Consider the following 20,416-nt stretch of genomic DNA (forward strand, 5'->3'; position numbering starts at 1 on the left):
TAATTGACTATGTTAAAATCATTCAAAAATCCAAGTGAGAAAACGATACTCTGCAATTCCCCGATTGGGGTTTTTAAGGGCTCTGGCCATAGTCAAAAACTTTATTTTGGTATTTGAGCATAAAAGTAACATTCAGGTTCCTTTACACTTTTAACAAAGAATTGACTTTACGAATGGCTTTTTAATCAAATCTCTTAAAAGTAATTAAGAATTTAAACAGTTTGCCAGGGTTAAAAATGAGGGTAGCCCCTAGTCATTTACTAGTTTGACGTTTTTAAGCAAAATCAAACCAAAGAAAAAATGAAATTTACCTAGGGAATCCCTCTTAAATAGGTTCCAAAAACAGCTAAGAAGAAATCTGAATTAAAGGGTTTCAGACTTGGCGGCGGAGAGGAATTTGCCCCTTTTTTCGTCCAGTATGGCGGAATTTAACGAAAATCGGAGGGAATTTTGGAAAATAAATACACTGTCGGAGACAGAGAATAGATAGAGAAGGGCTATTTTAGTTTAGAAAAACGGAATTTAGAAAATAATTGGTCAGAAATTTGGGATTGGTTTGATTTTGACTGAGATTGGGAGTATTTTACGGCAGAATCAGGTATGTACCACCGTATTTAGAGCGGAAAAAGCCACGATATTATTTGTTTCCTTTATAACAAACACCACAGTTGAGAAATTTCCCAAATCTGAAGAGAGTCTTTCCACGTAAGGGTTTTAGTCTGTATCAAACACTCTTTGCTGAAAAGATTATGCAATAAGAAAAGATGTATGGTTAAGTGAGGTTTCTTGAATAAACATCCCCTTGACAGGTTGTATGTTAAGGGTGACAAATATCCTTAAAAAAGCTCTTCATCATCGATCCTTCACTTGGAAATATCGTGACATTTTCAATTACACTACATTAAAATCATGATGCTTAATTCACATGGATCCTAGTCTATACACAGCCCTGATATTTACGGCTAATTTAAAAATTCAATGGTGTAGAGGGTCTGTTGTCATTGTCTTTTCTAATTTGAGAATTTTCAAACCGACCGCTACGATGCAGGTTTTCCTATGAATTCCGACTTGTACAACTTCTTGAAGTAGCTGGCATTGGCATCTCTCCTCAATACATGACCAAACCAGTTTATCCTTCTTTTATTCACCATGTCAAGGATATCTTCTTCATCACATTGAAGATAAAATAGTCAAATACTTATTCCACTGTCTTTTTGAGCTGAAAACAAATATTGTTATTTATTGAAGTTTTGATTGCCTAATTGCTATCACCACTAAGTGGTAGCAATAAATTTTTACTGGGGAACTGAGACAGGGGTGAAATAACGAGGAATTGGCTTAGGACTTGCTTTGTTAGAATTAGCTATTTATAAGAACAAAGTGTGCGAAATTTCATCTAAAATTACCAACTAGATCAAAAGTTAAGGGGTAGTACAGGAAAAGCCCCCCCCCCCTCAAAGCCTAGTATGAATTAGGGTTAAATTCTGAAAAACATTGAAATATCCAAAATTGTCAATATATTTCAACGGCGATTGTAGTGACATTTCTGATTTTGGTGTAATTTTATATACAGTAAAATGAAATAAAATTGATGAAATGAATGAACAGATGAAATAAAATTGCTTGATTGAGACGAGTCCGATAATACGGAAGATTATCGGGTACAATTTAGCAAAAGTTATCCTTGGAAATAAAGAAAATTAAAAAAAGCACCGCTATTCGATTTTTAATCAAAATTTTGTAAATTTCGGCCAAATTATTGCACTATAATGGTAGAATTTTGAGGGTCAAATTTTTGTCCACGCACAGTCGTTTTCAGATTGAGTGCCCCTCTGGGTATGTCAATAAGAAATCGTTTACTTAACTATTAGCCATAGCTAAAGTTACTTTTTGAAGAACAGCTCTCGATTTTTTTAATTAATTCTATTTTTGTTATATTTTATGCAAATTTAATTGTACGATTTTCGCTGTTTTTGATTGAAAAAACAAACATTTAAAAATTAAAAATTTAATCAATTTTAGATTAATTCTGTTTTTGTAATATTTACGCAAATTTAATTACACGATTTTCGCTGTTTTGATCGAAAAACAAATATATTTACAAAATTAAAAATTGAAAATAACTAAAAACAGTTGTAAATAGAAAAATGAAATGAAAAATCAAATGGAAACTATTTCAGACTTCCGTGAGCTAGCGCCCAATCAACAGGCAGTATCTATATTTAAATTTCGAAGACAATTTCTAAGTCACGAAGCATTCATCTGGGATCCAAGAGCGTCATCAAATTGTTATTCAAATCAATCAAATTCAGACTATGGGCAATATGCGCTCTATTGCTATATACATTGTTCTTTTGTTATTATTATTGTTATTCCATGGATCAGAGTCGCTTTTTCGCCGACTTATTCGTCGTTTTAACCGACGACGAACAACTCTTAAACCGACAATCCCTTCTACAGGTACCGTCTTTCCGACGTTATCGTCGAAAAACAGAACGATTCTCAGTACAACAACTAATCCCTCGAACCAACATTCTAATATACAAATTCCACCAATAGGAGAGCCATATTATGTAATGGGTGTCGGTTCGGCATGCTACAGCATTTCAACCAATCAAACGAAAGTATTTAATGATCAAGCAAGAATTCATGATAAAGCTATCCGATATTTCATCACACAAAATGAGCAAGTCAACCCTGGGAATAAATTGTTTCAATATCAGCATTATGATGTTTGTAATAGCAATGATGTGTTATTGGATCTCCTGGTTGATTTGTTGCTCAATGACACATTCACCGTCCTAAAAAATCCATCTAACAAAGTAGGATATCCAGTACCAGACTGGAAATATGAATCAAAGATTTTGGTCCTTTTAGTTTATTTAAACAGACAACAGTTTCAGCTACTGGTTGAAGTTTTAAGCCAGACTAACATTTTGATTATGAATCTTAGAGAGAGTATAAGCCTCCACTACAATGAGTATTTGCTGTCTTCCCAATGGATATCTGATGCTAGTATCAAGAATTTTGGAAGATATTTCAAAGCCATGCTACAGGGGCTAAATTGTAAATACGTGACAATGGTTTTGCTAAGAAAAAATCCTTATCATTTCGAACTGTATCGTAACATACTTCTTAATCATCAAATTTGTTTGAACATCGAAATTATAAACAAAGAAGACAATGTACAAGATGTTATTCAAAAACTCCGTCAAGATGATCAAAATGGCTTGATCATTTTACTTGGTGATGAAGATAAACAAACAAGGCTTCTTAACAACTATGGTCCTTCAAATCAAACTTGGTTTGTGAATGAAAACTACAGTAAAAACATCTCTTCTGAGCTTGGGAATGTCATTTCTTTCAGAGATAATACTATAATGAAGTATTCTTCGAATATGAAAGGTTTAACAAACTTTATAATGAGATCAAATCTTACCAACTCCTTATCAGAACTTGATTACTTTTCAAGGCTTTTCAAAGAAATTAATTTGATTACGGCTTTTATAAAAGACGAACTAACCATTAAAAATAAAATCCAAAATTTGAAAGACTTTTTGGAGAAGATTTTTCCAGCCAAGTTAATAGGAGTTCAGAAATTAGGGATCGTGAGTCTTTTCTCACGGACAGTTTATCATAGGGTATCTGTCGGACAGAAAGTAGCAGTAAAGGGCAAGTCAATTCTGAAATATCTATTATACACACCATCACAGTATATTGTTGAACAAATCGGAAAGTATAGTAAAGAAAATATCTGCCCTCAAGTTGTCTGTCAACCAGGAAATGAATATCTTTACACCAAGTTGGCTGATAATACTACGGATTGGGATACCACATACCGTTGGACGTGTCAACTTTGTGCACAAGGATTCTATAAACCGCATCAAGGAAATACGACTTGCAATAAATGTCCACATGATTATCTTTCGTCCGAAAAACGAGATTCTTGTTATGACCCTTACATTTCAAGAACGCATTCTTTAAAATCACCATTTGTGGTATTCGCTACCATACTGACTTCTTTTGGATTGTGTTCATGTGTTTTCGTGTTTGTGGAGTTTTTCAAGTACCGTGCAACCCCTATGATGAAAGCTGCTGATGTCAGCATGACGTATGCTCATTTAATCATCATTGCTCTAAATTTTGTTTTACTGTTTCTCAGTTACTATGGTGCGCCAAACATCTTAAAATGTCATTTTCGCATGATTTCGTTTACAGTTTCCTACACAATTATCGTTGGAATTATATTATTGAGAGCACAACAAGTGTTAAAAGCTTTTCAATCAAGAGTCAAAATGACGAAATCAGAAATACGAAAATCGAGAGCCACAGACGTTTTTCTAATGCTGGTTATCGTTGTGGCAAACAATCTAATTTTAATTGTATTGCTTCAAACCAAACCTTTGATGATTCGAACATTGATTCAAAAACGATTGTTTTTGAAAACTTCATATTGTGGTACTGGATCAAGTCAAAATGTGTTGATTGCGTTTGCCATTTGTCTGCATATAACATGTTTTGTGCAAGCTTTTCGTGGAAGACGTTTACCAGGTGCTTTTAAAGAAACAATGCCTATTGTTTACGGAAATTTTATTGCGATCGTGGTTTTCATTATTTTGTACCCGATTGTGTTTTTCCAAAAAGATATTCTTCAAAAAGAGGCTGTTTATTGGTTGGCTATAACACTTAATATGAATGTCTTGATCATCTTCTGTTATTTTCGAAGGATTTATTTCGCGATTTTCCGACCAGAGATTAATACAGTGGAATATTCGAGAGCCATTGTCTTGGCAAAGATGAAGAAAGACTCGAATTTGAGAGTACCAAAGTAACAAAGGACGTATAAAATCCTATTTGTGTAAAATATAAATAAGAAGAATATTATTAACTTACGCATTGTACTTTTTCAAATCTAATCACTGTTTAACGACGCCAAATATAAATATCAACTTTGAATTTAATCCAAGATCTTGGACTATCGTCATGGTTATTTTTCTCTGCATTGATTGTTAGCTGAATAGAATTGCCATTCAACCTTACAGGTTTGTGTGTGCTAATATATTGCGACTGTAGTACAGTGGTAGAGCATCCGGCTACGGCGAGCAAGGTGGTGGCTTCAACCCCCAGCCGGGTCATATCAAAGATTCTCAAAATGGTACTTGATGCCTATGCTCAATATTCAGCAATTAAGAGATGGATCAAGGGTAAGTGGAATAACCTAGGGATAAAGAGTGGCGCCCTCCCCTATCTTCGGGTACGAGGGGTAAATCACTCGAAAAATTATCGTACACCTCTACAAAAAGTCAAAAAAAAAAGTCAAAAAGTCAAAAAAAAGTCAAAAAAGTCAAAAAAAAGTCAAAGAAAAAGTCAAAAAGTCAAAAAGTCAAAGAAAAAGTCAAAAATTCTTAGAAAAAAGTCAAAAAGTCAAATAAAAGTCAATAAAAAGTCTTGTAAAAGTCAAAAAGTTTCTTGAATGGGCGGATGAGTGCTCGGATGAGTGGAGCAAAATTTATGGGCGGTTGGCGTTTTTGGACAGATTTGGGCGGAAAATCTTAGGCGCCCGAAGGCGATGGGCATTTTTGTCGGGAAAAAGTCAAAATGGAAGTTTGAAAAAAAGTCAAAAAAAAGTCAAAAAGTCAAATAAAAGTCAAATAAAAGTAAAAAAAAAGTCAAAAAGTCAAATGAAAATTCAAAAAGTCAAAAAGTATCGTACACCTTTTTTCAAGTGATTTACCCCTCGTTCGGGTAGACCACTATCGAAAGAAGAGCATTCGGGTCGCCTCCGACTGCAATCGCAGGCTTGCCTACTTATATTGTGTCTTTCCATGAAGGTAATAAAAAAAGATGGAGAGTAAACGACTCGATAATGGCCTAAGTGATCGTTAAATCCTTTTATAATTTCATTCAAATCGGTTCTCTTTGATTGGCCCATTGCAACCAAGGAGCCGATTGCTTCCGATGATTAGGTACAATGAAACAAAAGGAGTTAATTCTACATCTATTTTTTATTACCTTCATGATCCGATGTAGCGAAAAAGAGATAAAAAATTTATTACTAGTCATAGCTTTCACTAAATGCCCCACTGAAAGGTCATGTCATGCACTTATAAAGCTGTTAATGCTTTAAAGATTTATAAAGCTTTTAATGCTTTAAAGATTTATAAAGCTTTTAATGCTTTAAAGATTGAAACATAAAAAATAATCAGGAATAATTAATTGATTTGATTACCTACCTTGAGTTACCTTGAGTTACCTTGAACTTGTTTCGTAATATCTTTACGCATCCATCCTGTGAGGACCGATGTAAATTTTCATATTGATGATGCTGTTTGTTTCAGCTCGTCTCATCATAGTGTAGCCAGTCACGAGTGGCTCGTCGGGAACTGTAAAAAGATATTTATCCAGCTCAGTTTTGAATTTCAATTTCTTGCACCCAGTGAGATCCCTCAGACGTTTTGGCAGCGAGTTGAAGAGCCTTGGTCCTTGGACTTTAAAACTTATTGATTGATTTAATTATTGATTGATTGATTGATTCTCTATTGCTACTTTGCCTAATAAACAATAGTCAAGAGGATACTGCGGATAAAATTGATCAAAAAGTTCTGCGCCATCTTAAATAGGGCGAAATAGAAACCAATCCTAGCTAAGGCCCGGACTCCACTCGCCTACGCTGTGATTGCACTTCTCAAGCAAAATCTTTTATGTTGTTGGTCAAAAGAAAAATAAAGGAATTCCATTGTGGTCCATTCAGACGTTCAGTCGAGAAATCTTGAAATGCACCTAATTTTTTTAAAAGTGCATAGTACTTTTTCATGATGCAATCTTTTCTCCAAGCTGAAAGGATTGAATCCATTAAGGGATTAAGATGATCGCAGCGCAGACAATGAAGAGACGTGCCTTCAGGAAGCTAGACTTTTTGAGTTTATAGCTATATACTTTCACTTCATGGTGTTTCTGTATGACTGTCTGTGTGCCTAGTCTAACCACCTTTAAATGCCTTCGGGAAGGTCCCTCCTAACTTGGAAAGCCAGAATTGGAGCTATTTTACCAAACTACTGGAGCGCAAGTTATTACGTAGGCTATCACAACTGAAAAAGTTGAATGTGCGCCTATACAAACTTTTTTCAGGTTTTCCAAATAGATTTACCACACTGAACAAACAGTGAAAACACTCTATAGTATGGAGAGCCGTTTGTAGAAATATTCACTCGATTATTTTTTTGATAAAATTTAACATTATCATTCGGTAAATTCAATTATCATTCGGTAAATTTAATATTATCATTCGGTAAATGCAATTTGCATTCGGTAAATTCAATTATCATTCGGTAAATTCAATTATCATTCGGTAAATTCAATCATCATTTGGTAAATTCAATTCTCATTCGGTAAATTCATTTTACATTCATTTCAAAGTTTTCATTTGATTTCTTTCATTTGGTTTGGTAGAAGTTTAATCTCATTCTGCAAGAAATTCAATATTTTATTGGCCCAGCGCTAGCGATAGGGCCTTTCATTTGCAACTTTCCGTCCTCTGTCTGTCCGTCCGTTTTGGTAGAAACGGCGCTTGAAACTATAGTAACACACTTTTTAATTTTGCCGTTTGGAGAGGGAAAAGGTTGCTAAAGTCGGATACTGGCTATAAAAGATATATTTTCTGATTTCGCGCTCCTTCAAAAACAAATTTCAAAACAAAACAAGATGGCGGTCGAAGCGAGGAGGTTGATTCATACTTTCTTGAACATTTTCTTTGCTTTAGTGGTCAAGAGACTTTCAAACCAAAGATATTTTGTAATGATTTTCTTTTATAAACCTTTTTCAACATTCTGCCATATCTTATAGTCTTTGCTCAAGTTTTCATAAAGTTTTATGAGTGAAAATTCTACCTTAAAAATCACTTTTACTTTTAGTTTATATTGCTTTCGAAAAGACTTTATTTTTAGGAAATAATGACTTCTGACATGGAAATAAATAAACTGACATGCAGCTCATGTGTAAATTTGAATAAGATTGGAACTTTTTCCTTGATGCTACACAAGAAAACAGTCACTTCTGGATCTGTCGCTAACAACGGTCAGTGCACAGTGGCTGGTGGGACGTGGTATAATTTTCAAACTCGACACATGATTATTAAAAGTAAACTGATTCTGGAATTTGGTAATGGACACTAAAATGGAGCTCATGTGTAAATTGGAACAAGATTGGTACTTTTTCCATGAGGCTACGCGTGAAAGTGGTTATTTCTGGATCTGTCTCGTTTGACGATTGGTGCGGTGGCTTGATTTTCCAAACTCGACACAGAATTATTTCAAATCTGATTATTGGAATTTGTTAGCGGAGACTAAAATGCAGCTCATGTGTAAACTTTAACAAGATTGGGACTTTTTTCATGATTCTACACATTAAATAAAATGGTCAATTCTGGATCTGTCGCATTAAACAGGCGGTGACTTGATTTTTCAAACTGGACTCACATACCGTCAACCGTCTCTAACTTGGGACGATTGGTCGAAACATGGGACTGTTGCATATCTGGTCTGTATTTTCACATACTGTAAAATCGAAATAGAAATCGTGCATTTTTAAATACGCCTTTCCTTAACTCAAATCAAATGACTTTGGAAGTTCGGTGAAATGGTGGCCGAATTGCCGTCCCATGTTTTTTCAGATAGTCCCAAGTTGGAGTAGTTGATGGTAATTATTCAAAGTATATAAACTGATTCTGGAATCTGTTAATGGCACTAAAATGCAGCTCATGGGCAAATTCAAACTAGATTGATCATGGTTGCAAGGCATGAACAGTGAAAATGGTCATTTCTGGATTCGCACTAACTGTTAACTCACATTAACCACATGAATTTTATTAGCTTGTATATGCAGACCGTAAAAACTATTTTACCGTCTAGTTCTTTAAAGATCATTTTTCTTGTTTACGGTCTGGTCCAACTAACATGCCTGCAGGGATATTTCTCCCTGCATATGTGAGTGCACCTAATTCGTTAAAAAGCGCCCACTCACTAAGCAGAATATTCGGGGGATTTTTTTATATTTTTCTATGGGCGCGCATAATTTATGGAAAAAGCTGACCTTGTGAAAAAAGATGAACAAATGAAAATGAAAACACAGGTTCATTTCTAAACAAAATGGAAAGGAGTCTTTTTAAAATGTGGCCTGATGTGGCTGATGTTTTGATGTAGTTTAAAGTAGTTTTGAAAGTTTTTTGAGTTTGTAAAAGAGGTTATATGGTAAGTTAATTATGTGTGTCTGCCTGGGTTTTGATAGTCTGTCAACAAGGGTTCACTCACAGGCAGTATCAAACAAACTGTACCCGACATTTTTAGTTACACCAGATAAGATTTTTTTTTCTGAAATTTTGAGTCTGGATACAAAGGCTAGAATTTTATTGGAAAGTTGAACCTGCGCCTGTGTAGGCCCGGTTGGTAGGAGACCATTCAATAAAATTTCAAGCGTCTAACCAATGAGAAGTACCGCGGTGATTTTGAATTTTTTTTTCCTGTCTTCACTTTGATCCATGTCAACGGGGTCATGCATTTGCTGTTTTGCACGCTCGTTTTCAACACGTTACTTTTCGCTGGGCCTTCACGCCCAACGGGCTTCTTGTTTTATTAATTTATTCAACCATTACTTTTAAAGGCAATACGTCATTTTTCATGTGGGTTAGAATCACGACAGATAAAACCGACGTTTTCGTGACTTTTTTAACACGGAGTAATATCCCCCATGATGCAACGGGTGGGTAGGGTAAAAGGGAAAACAAAATGGCAGCGCCAAACCTGTGCACTTTTTGATGAATACCCGGATTGCTCACAAGAATTTTTCGACCCGCATCCCACGCGATCGTATTTAATCGCCCGCGCGTGTATGCTGTGTCCATCGCAAGAACAAGATTCTCCTCTCTTGAGACTTTAAGAAGATTGGAAAGTGTCTTAATCACCCCAAATGAAAATAAGGAATATTTATGTAATCAAATTTATGGATGTAGTAAGTAAGGGTTGCTGAGTGGTTAAGGCGATGGTTTGAAGTACAGGCAGTGATCTGTTTTGAGAGTTTGAATCCCATACGGTGCGGTGATGTTTGTGTTATTTTGTCAGTGTTGAACAAACTTTTCTGGTTTTATAAGCCATGACTTCGTGTTGGATACGCACGAATCAGACGGATTAAAATGTCGTTCTTTCTCCAAAAAGGAGATGGCTATGAGGTAGAGACGGCGAGACACACTCCGCACTGAGACATGATGATCGATGAATCTCCATCAATTGAATTTACAGAATGAGAATAGAATGTACCGAATGAAAATAGATTTTACCGAATAAAAATAGAATTTGATTGATAATAATAATAAAGAATTTACCGAATGAAAATAGAATTTATTTTGAATAATAATAAAATTTACCGAATGATAATTGAATTTACCGAATGAAAATACTGAATTTAATCGAAAAAATAATCGAATGAATATTTCTACAAACGGCTCTCCATACTAAAGAGGTAAATCTATTTTGAAGACCAAAAAAAAAAGTTTGTTTTCGTATGCATACATTCTACTTTTTTGTACTTTGCCGGTATCTTATTTTACCAAGTTAAGAAAGACATTCCTGAGTTACGACCATATAATGGTCTTTAAAGCTCAAGAAGTTCTATAAACAATAAAGGTAGTTATTAATAAAATAACAAACAAAGATAAATTACAGTTTGAACAAAAATATCAACAAAATGTACATTTGAAAACTTGAGCAAACTTCTTTAAAGATTCCAGAAAAAGAATTGAAATCATTGCTGAAATGAACTGAACTGAAATGAACGCTAAATTACAGTATTTATTCAGTTTTAAAGACAAGAAACAAAATTAGCCATACAAAACACTTTTGCCAGTCAAAGACGAAAGAATCGGCTAATCATCATAAGCAGTCTGCCATTTTGTTTGATTTGATTTGCAAAAGTAATATTGTAATTCGTGTTATGGTGTAATTATATACTTTCTATAATTTGCATTTATAACACTCGTTTCAGCTTTTCAATGCTAAATCAAAACTAATGAAATGTAATATATAATAATGGTAATAGCATATAACGTAATATGAAAATGTGTATAACATTTACCGCTGTATAATTTACCGCCATATTTTTGCGGAACACTTAATTGGCCGGAAATCAAATTACAAACAAAAACGCAAAGATTCGAGATTCCAGTCCAATATATATGCGTGAAGCTATGAGTGCCTCCTCGTCGCTGCGCTCCTGCGGGGGCAATAATAAAAATATATTTCCCTCGAAAATACACAAATCGTTTACCTTGTAAACAACAAGCAATTTTTCTCCTTTTTCATGATATAAGTTCTTATAAATGAATGTCAAACACGCTATCCGTACCACTAGTAAACTATTCTTTTTATAAGAACAATTTCTATAGAACAGCGCCACTATTAAAAAATATTGCAAAATAAGAACAATTCAAGAACAATGCAAACGTCATGATGATTAGTTCTCTCATTTGACCGAAATTCAATCCCACAGTCCTTTTCGTCTTAATTCAAAAGTCGTGAAAGTTATTACTTGTTCTTTGTAATTGAGTGTAATTTGCGTGCAAGCGTAATAAACACTAAGGGTGATGGGATTGAATTTCAGTCAAACATAAAAATCAATGTCTATTTTTAGATTCGCGACGGTATGCTATTCAAGAACAATGCAGAGCCTGAGCCGAACTGATAAAAGAATAAAAAGATTAAGTACTACAAAATGAATTTAGAAATTTCCGTAGATATTAGTGAGGTTAAGTAAATCGGTATAATCACGACGACGAACGAAAATTTAACAGGCTAGTGAGTTTCAACCAATCAAATTTCGTATTTCCACTAGCCTATTACATTTTTCGTTCGTCGTCGTGATTATCCCGTATACTTAACCTCACTATTGGGTCTGTTTACAGACAATGTATCCCTACTTGCTAAGAAATTTTACACCAGTTAACTGATCCACCTGATCCAGTGATGTTTAAGATACTCAGAAATTGTTCATTTTGACAGCTCCAGAAAAGAGTCTTTTGAATTAAAATTTCTACCAGTTTGCTATTTGACCAGTTTGATCAGTTAATTCAATATCTCATCAAAATCCTTTATAAGTATCATATTATACACCCCTTCTCACAGACCCGGTGGGATTTTATCAGCCAGTGGGGGCAAATATAACTGACCGAAACTCGATGGGGATTGACATTCTCATGTTTTTATGGCTGGGGACTTGGATTCAATTGTTTTTTAGCCAGAAAATAAAAGAATAATTTCAAAAGAACACGAGGCTCAATTTTAGCCAAAGCCTAGCAGCGAACCAAGAACAATCTAAGCCTCAGTTTGAAAACAAAAGGCTATAAGAAAATGCTTATGTTAAAGCCCCATCCTCTTAGGTCAAAGAGAATAAAGTTAACATGTTTTTGACATTTTAGGAATGTTCAAGTCTAAAAGAAATAAGAACAGAATAAGTCCTGAATAAAGTTTACTAGTTCTTGTAAAAAATTTATGTGTGTTTTTTTCTATCACTGAATTCAATATTTGAAGTTATATAGTATAGTATGACATAGTATGTATCACCTTATCACAAAGGACCATTATTCTTAGGTGCGCTATATATAAGGTCTTCGTCTATTTTGAAAAACAAAATTGAAAACTCTTAATTTGAATATCGATGATATGTACATTTGTTATTTACCATTATGATAAAATATTAATCTAAATGTCAACGAAAAAAAAACTAAATACAGCATGTATACGGCAAAGCAAAAGCCAAGAGTTTAATTTAAATTTCCCTTCTCTTCAACGATATATGATGTGTGATGCAAGCATAACAAAGATCAGTGCACATATAGAACACTATATCAAATCGTAGCGCTTACCAGACACCGTTGATCATGTGCTCGCAACCGCACAATATAGCCATTGCGCATCGGCAACATTACTCGAAGCTTGAGGAAGATTGCACTTGCGAGTGCTTGTTCAAGTGAGTAACATCAACACCTGAATACAATGTCTGTTATACAAACTCTTACATCAGAGTGTGGAATCTAATTCCCTCACATTTTATGAGATGACCCAGGCGAATGTGCATCCCATTGAGTTTCAAGGCCGAAGGGCTAGAGGCGAGACTCCTGGATGGGAAATGAAACCATTTATTTCCCATTCAGAACGCCCGCACGTAGTTTTATACAAACGCTGGATTAAAACGAAAATCTATCGCTGAATTTCTAAAGATATAGTCCTCCAAAACAAAGGAACCGCTAGATACAATCCGTCGTCGTGATTATGGCGCGTTCTATGCGCGTTTTGGATGGGAAATAAGTGGCCTAAATTTCCCTTGCTTGAGAAGGGTTAAAGTTTTGCCTCTAGCCCTTCGGGCTTGAAACTCAATGGTGCATTCACTTTCGAAGAAAATCACAACACAGCGGGGAATCAGAATCGAAAAAAGAATTTTCAAGGAAATTACTTTTTGAGAAAATTTCAAAAAAAAGTCTCGACATTTTTCTTCCGAAAGGCTAAATATCGGGATCCGAATAATAAAAGGGTTCCAAATTTTAAATCTTTTAATTTCTTCCCGAGTTAATGACCCAATCATTTCCGAATTAGCACATTCGCGTCATCCGGCAAACCTAGTACCCAATCTTCAGCAGAGGCTTCAGCCATATGGAAAAGAATTTGATTTTCAAATTTTTTAATCTTCATTTTTGTTAGATCACGTCAATCATTACTAACAAAAAATTAACTTAAAAAATAAGAAGATATTTCCCAAGATGTTATACAACAAAAAGGGAAGAGCTATAACTATAAAGATGATTGTCTTTATTTTTCAGAATCTCATTTGTCCGTTTTCAATTTTAACTTGCAATTCTGCATCGAGAATTACGTAATCTTTCTTGGTGACGTCATAGACATAAATGACATCATCTTTATTGCAGCTCTTCAAATCATATTTTTCTTTCTTCAAAGCGCTCTTTTGATATTTGAAAGTACCAGTTTGATCAAGATTTCGACCAATGCGAATGAACATTGGAATGGCATATTTTGGTAATTCTTCCAACAGACTTTGAGCAACACCTTTAATTGAAAACTGTTGGTTTTCTTTTTCTCGAATGTAAGCCATGCCAGCATTCCCTCCTTCTCCTGGTATAGGTACTGGATAAACGACCACATCTTCAGCAGTGCTGATTACAGATGACATGATATTTTCAACTTCAGTTGTGGCAACATTCTCACCTCTCCAACGAAAGGTATCGCCAATCCGGTCAACGAAAAACACATTGCGATATTCATCCATAACCAAAAGATCACCAGAATTGACAGCAGAGTCACCATCGTTGAACAGATTCCTGATGATTTTTTTCTCAGTATCCTTAGCATTATTGACATATCCTTCAAATCCTCTATCCTGTCGAATCAATCCAACAATCAAACCAACTTCGCCAGGTTTGCAAAGGATAGCTCGACCATTCTCATCTCTGATAATCTCGCCAGTTTCAACATCCACTTTCACCAAACAATTCTGATTCAAAAATGGGAACAAGAAATAGTAAAATCCAACAGCTCCGGGAACGTTATCGAGATTAATCATCACTGCATTACCGTCAGTAGCACCATAAAGCTCCACAATTCGTTGGACACCAAACCTCTTTTTAACTGGTCCGACCATATTCTTTCTCAAGCCGTTCCCAACTGCAATTCGAATCTTATGTCGACGATCGGTATCTCTGGGTGGCTGTGACAATAAGTATTTCCATAATTCACCGATATAGACTACCCACGTCACATCATGTTTCACACAATCAGAAATGAAATTCGAAGCACTGAACTTCTTTCGAATGATCGTCGTACATCCGTTATAAATCATGGGCGACATACCACCCACACCGCCCGCTCCATGATAGAACGGTAGGGCGCAATACACCACATCCTCAGGTGTGTTAGTAAGCACTTCGTTACTGATAAAAGGACCCAAAATCTTTTCATTTGTAACTCGAGCTGCTTTCGGTTTGCCAGTACTTCCAGAGGTATACATCAATAGAGGTGTGCCTTTTGGTCCTTTAATATCATCTCCTACAGGGCTAGAATCCTTTTGGTCATTGATCAGTCTTTTCAGATCCTTGTAATCTCCTTCAAACGATTCATCACCAAAAATGAAAATCTTGACACCAGATTTTTCGTGGAAATCAGTGTTCTTTAAAACCTTCACCAGATTTGGACTGCAAATAATACCTTTAAAGTCAACAACAGTTAAACAATGTTCCAAACTTTTTCCCTGCAAATTAAAGTTGATTAAACCGACTTGGATACCAATTTTGTTCAATCCTAACCATATGGGAACATACTCCAATTCATTTCGAAGGAAAAGTGCAATTTTATCTCCAGGGTTGTAACCGAAGCTTTTAATGACATGGCCAAGTTTGTTGATAAAAATTTGAATTTCGTTGAAAGTTAAAGATTGCCCTGTTTCTGCGTCAACAAGGGCTTTTCTGTTCGGATATTTTTCGGTTGTTTCTCGTAAAAGTTGATTTGGAGTTTTATCTCTGTTTCTCTTGATAGCTGGAATAAACTTGGTTGCAAAAATAAAAGCCCAATAACAATCTCTGATCATAATTCGATTCGCGAAAGTTAGATCTTTCAAACCATCAGTGAAATAGACAAGACTGCTCACCAATATGAACGACATCAGGATTCCAATTATTGAATAGAAGTAATAAAGTAATGACACATAGCCAAATATTTTCCATGGATTACACGGTGCCATTCTCGCTTCTTCCTGTATTGAGCTGAAAAAGGAACAAAAATTGTATGTTTTTGGGATTTGATAATTTTCAAGATCAAATTATTTTTCCACTTCGGTTCGTTTTTCCTCTCCACTTTGAAGCATTGACCTCCAAGCCCGAAGGGCTAGACTCGAGACTCCTACACGTTTTTTTTTTATAAGAACATCAAAAATTTTCGAAGCCTTCGGATGTTCTTAGTTTTTTGGATTTGAAGCCTAAAAATGTTTTTAAAATGTTCTTATTTTCAGCATTTTTTGAGCATTTTGATGTAATTTCTTAAGAAATTGCATGTTTTTAAGTCTACAAAGCCTTAGTATGTTGTTAGAATGTTCTTAAATTTTTGGGCTCGAAGCCTTATGTTCTTATATAGTTTGTTCTTATAAAAAAAAAACGTGTATCCCACCCAGAACGCCCGCGCGCGGTTTATACAAACGCCGGATTGAAAGTAAAATCTGTCGTTAGATTTAAAAAAAGGCAGGCAGTCCTCAAAAACAAAGAAACCGCTAGAGATAAAATTTTTTGTCATGGTTACGTCGCGTTCTAGGCGCGTTCTAGATGGGAAATAAGTGGCTTCACTTTTTCTTGCCTGGGATAGGTTAAAGATTCTACTCTAGCCCTTCGGGCTTTAAACTCAATGCTTTGAAGGAGTTTAACCTGGATACTCAGGTTGAAAATATTTTTTTACGATTTATTTAGATTGCCCGCATCCAAAATTCAGGATTGAACGTATGTGCACTTCAGTTAGCGCGCAGATCTAAGAATTAGTCGATCTTAGGTTTTTCCTTGATCTAACTACACTAGTCTCTGAAAGTTTTGACTTTATGCGACTTAAAATAATCTTATATTTTCTAAAATTTTGAGACTACCGAGTCTTATTCAAAACTTCGCAAGAAAGTTCTTTCATCACACAGACTAACAAACAATACTCACTCAAATTTGAGATTTAAAGCACATAAATTTGTAACACACAATTTATTTGTTATGTTTATACACAGTTTTGGAGATTTACCTGAAATTTGATTACTTTGATTGCCCTCTGAACTCTTTGCTCTTCACCTCTGTTGCCTTTTCCACGCGTGAGATACGATCTTATTCCATAATGAATCATTTTTCTCCCTCCTTTGTTTTTTTTCAGACGTCATATTATATCCTAATCAAATTTCAGCTTGTGCAAGTTTCAACGTAAAAACGTGAATCTTTGTAAAAATACAAATCTTTTGAAAGAAGCATTTTACATTACCAAATTGCTCAGCTCGGATAGGATATATTAGATATTATATAATCAGGGAAATGTGAAATGATATAATATATCAATATTTCATTGTAAAATATACAATATTGGCCGATTCTGCGTCAAAAACATTGATTTCAAAGCCCTGATGGGGATAAATATACCTTTTCATAAATAACTTTACGAATATCCCTTGCCTCGTTTTGAAATTATTGCCATGGTGATTAACTCCCAGCGGATTTTATTAAAACTACTTCCTGTTCATAAAAAAATCATTTAATGTCTCAAGAGACATAACCGTCATGGTAATTGTTTGAATACGAGGCAAGTGATGTTCGTAACGTACTTTATGAAAAGGTATTTTCGAATATTTTGGATGAGAAATCAAGCCACATTTTCCCCACCCAGAACATGTTGCCCGTGTGTGACAAACACCAGATTGAAAGTAAAATCCAGCACCAGATTTAAAAAACTATGTTGTTATTAATCTTGAATAAGGTCAACTCGTTTATGCAATTTTCTTAAAATAAGAAAAATGCAGTTACTTCCTTTTGTCAGATCACGGCAGAAATGCGGAGCAAATCTTAAAACTTCACTTTTTCTTCCTTGAGGAGGGTTGTTTCAATTTGGGGGGATAAGGCGATGAAGCTAGATAGCAATTGAAATTACTTGTTTTGATGGATGATTGTTTGCTGCTTAAGGGTTCTGACCATAGTGAATTTTATTATTTGTCACGTACACAAATATAAATTTGTGCCTGATGTAGCTAGGCCAACTATCCTTGAGTCTGAAAATTTAAGAATCGCAAAGAAAAAATTTGATGAAGAAGAAAATACAGACTTATGCGACGAAGAGTATTTCAATTTTGAAGAGCTTATTTTCGGCGTGGAAGAAATTTTGTGGTATATTGTGTATCTACCGGGTGACCCACGAAAAAGTTCGGACCTTTCTCGGCGTCTTGAGGCCGAACAAATGTCCCAAAGTGCTCGGAATTTTGGTATTTAAAAAGTATATATCCTAACTTAAAATTTGAGCTATCACTTTTTAAATTTGACCAACTAGTTCTCTACTTATGACCTTTTAAACTCAAAATTCACTTTTCGGAAAGTGTAAAAAACACGTAAAAAAGAGGTATTAAATTAATGCAATCAATTAGAAAATCTCTTATAAATTGACTTATTTAACGAGTTTTATGACATTAATAATTATTAAAAACACCTTTTAAAGTAGTTTTTGTTTAAACCAAGACTAGTTTTTATCAAAATTGGCATTTCAAGGAATTTTCTCAAAAATTGTATATCAAAAACGTCTAAAAATACCTAATTTGATACCCCTTTTTTACCTGTTTTTTACACTTTCCGAAAAGTGAATTTTGAGTTTAAAAGCTCATAACTAGGGAACTTGTGCGTCACACGGCGATCTGTAATCGGATTTATCGGATTAAAAAGATGCCTATTTTTGGTCGTAAAGAAAAATTGACGATGTTTGACGACAGGATCCTTCTTTTATCCGATAAAGAAGATAAAAAGGAATATCCAGTGAAAATTTGAGAACTCTAGCCCTTCCCAATCGGGAATTAATTCGATTCCGATTTTGAGGGATCTAAAGCGGGATGAAGCGGGATTTTGAGGGATCTAAAATCAAACTTTTTTAAAAATTGCTGATTTTGAATAGTTTTTACTAAAAAAAATTTTTTTGTTCAATTAGTACACATATGAGCTTTATTAACTCAAAAAATGGGGCCGTTTTAGAAAAAATTACTGCACTTATTACTAAAATAAACTTTTGGTTTCCCCGATTTTTAAACATTACTCTAAAGATCGCCGTGTCAAATTTAAAAAGTAATGGCTCGGATTTTAAGTTAGGATATCTACTTTTTAAATAATAAAACTCCAAGCACTTTGGGACATTTGTTCGGCCTCAAGACGCCGAGAAACGTCCGAACTTTTTCGTGGGTCACCCGGTATTACCGAACTAAAAATATATTTCGGAAAATATTTCTAAAAGCCTACATCATGTCTCAAAATCTTGATAAAAGTGCTTTTTGACCTATTTTTCATCCCAATTTTTCATAGAAAAACAGCTATAACTTTTGATGAATCAATTTAGAAAATTGTCCGAAAATTTAAAAACTGTTCAAATCTTTGCGGACAGTTTGAAAAAATTTCGAAACGAAAAGGTTTTTTACCCATTAAAAGTTGCAAAGTAGCTGATAGTGTAAATTCAAATTACTGATACATGAATGATATTTGTGTGATGTCATTTTGCTTCTAACTTTCATGTCACCACAGGTAGGAGATTTATGATTCCGATTGCTGTTTACTCTATCTTCATTCCTCTTTTATTTAAGTGCAATGTCTGACTTGAAAAACTTCTTAAAATATCCCTTCTTTTCCATGGACTCAATGAGGGATCGGTGTTTTGGTATTTCTGCTTAAGTAAGTGATTCCTAACCAGTTCTTCTATTGTTATGGACCGTTTCAATCTTAAAGCGGTTTAACACTTGCGTACGAAATTCCTTCGCATGTAACCGCAACAATGGACAAGAATGTCGAGCACTGAAAACATTCTATAAAGATTGCAATCTGTGGAAAATGACTATATAAACCTGTGTAACTCGATCCCAATTTCATGATAGTGCTCATGAGCATGTCTATACAAGTATACTTACTAGATTTTCGTGTGCGTGCTATGAATTTTTTCCTGTAATGTATTGATTTTTCTCTGAAGTTAAAAGGCAAAGCAGATCACTTAAAGTGCGTCTTCACTACGGTCGAGGAGAATTTTCGAATTTTTAGGGACTGTTTGATTGTGTTGCTTAGAGTGGATTCTATGTTAACCTGATGCATAATATCAGTAGCGTTTGTGGGTCGACTAAAGTTCGGGCAAAATGGGGAGGTAATTTTAGAAAATTTTGATTTTGGCACCCCCTATGAAAGGTAAATTAGTAACACGAGCTAATTTAGGGGTATTTTTATTTTTTTTGGCCGAAAACTGCCATATCTGGGTTTAAAAGGGTGTAAAAGAGCGCAAGGGTGCGACCTAGTAATCGAGAAATCAGAGCGTCTTTTGTTGCACCTTTTGTATTTCGGAGCCCCCCTAAAGAAATCGGCCGCTGTGTGTTGGGGGGGGGGGCACGATTGATGTCAACATCACTTGTATAGAGCACTGGAGATGATTTTTTATCGGAAAGCTTTTGCTCAATTTTCGTTGTTTTTTCTTCAAATTAACTTTTGGAATGGCAAAATTACAAAGACTTTACAATAAGGGGAATCTTTGTTGTGTTGCATAGTCTGCTCTCTACAATTTTTGTCGCTCAAAAAGCATTTGGGGTTATGCGAGTTCCTTATGCTAATGAAACAAAATGATCGTCAAAT

General features: G+C 34.9%; 2 protein-coding genes across 2 annotated transcripts; one reads left to right on the forward strand and one right to left on the reverse strand.

The window, feature by feature from the left end:
* Window positions 1-2,576: 2,576 nt before the first annotated feature.
* Window positions 2,577-4,832, forward strand: LOC136810758 (G-protein coupled receptor family C group 6 member A-like). The gene has a single exon (XM_067067361.1). It carries the CDS (start codon window positions 2,577-2,579, stop codon window positions 4,830-4,832), a length of 2,256 nt encoding a protein of 751 aa, XP_066923462.1.
* An 8,896-nt stretch (window positions 4,833-13,728) lies between these two features.
* LOC136810641 (long-chain fatty acid transport protein 1-like) lies at window positions 13,729-16,906 on the reverse strand. Its single transcript, XM_067067210.1, has 2 exons — window positions 16,818-16,906; window positions 13,729-15,811 (listed from the first exon to the last, which is right to left on the reverse strand). The coding sequence occupies exon 2, from the start codon at window positions 15,787-15,789 to the stop codon at window positions 13,855-13,857; it is 1,935 nt and encodes a 644-aa protein (XP_066923311.1). The 5' UTR covers window positions 15,790-15,811; window positions 16,818-16,906; the 3' UTR covers window positions 13,729-13,854.
* Window positions 16,907-20,416: the final 3,510 nt, after the last annotated feature.

Source organism: Clytia hemisphaerica, unplaced genomic scaffold, assembly GCF_902728285.1.
Source record: "Clytia hemisphaerica strain Z4C2 unplaced genomic scaffold, Clytia hemisphaerica genome assembly, whole genome shotgun sequence".
Taxonomy (NCBI): Eukaryota; Metazoa; Cnidaria; class Hydrozoa; order Leptothecata; family Clytiidae; genus Clytia; species Clytia hemisphaerica.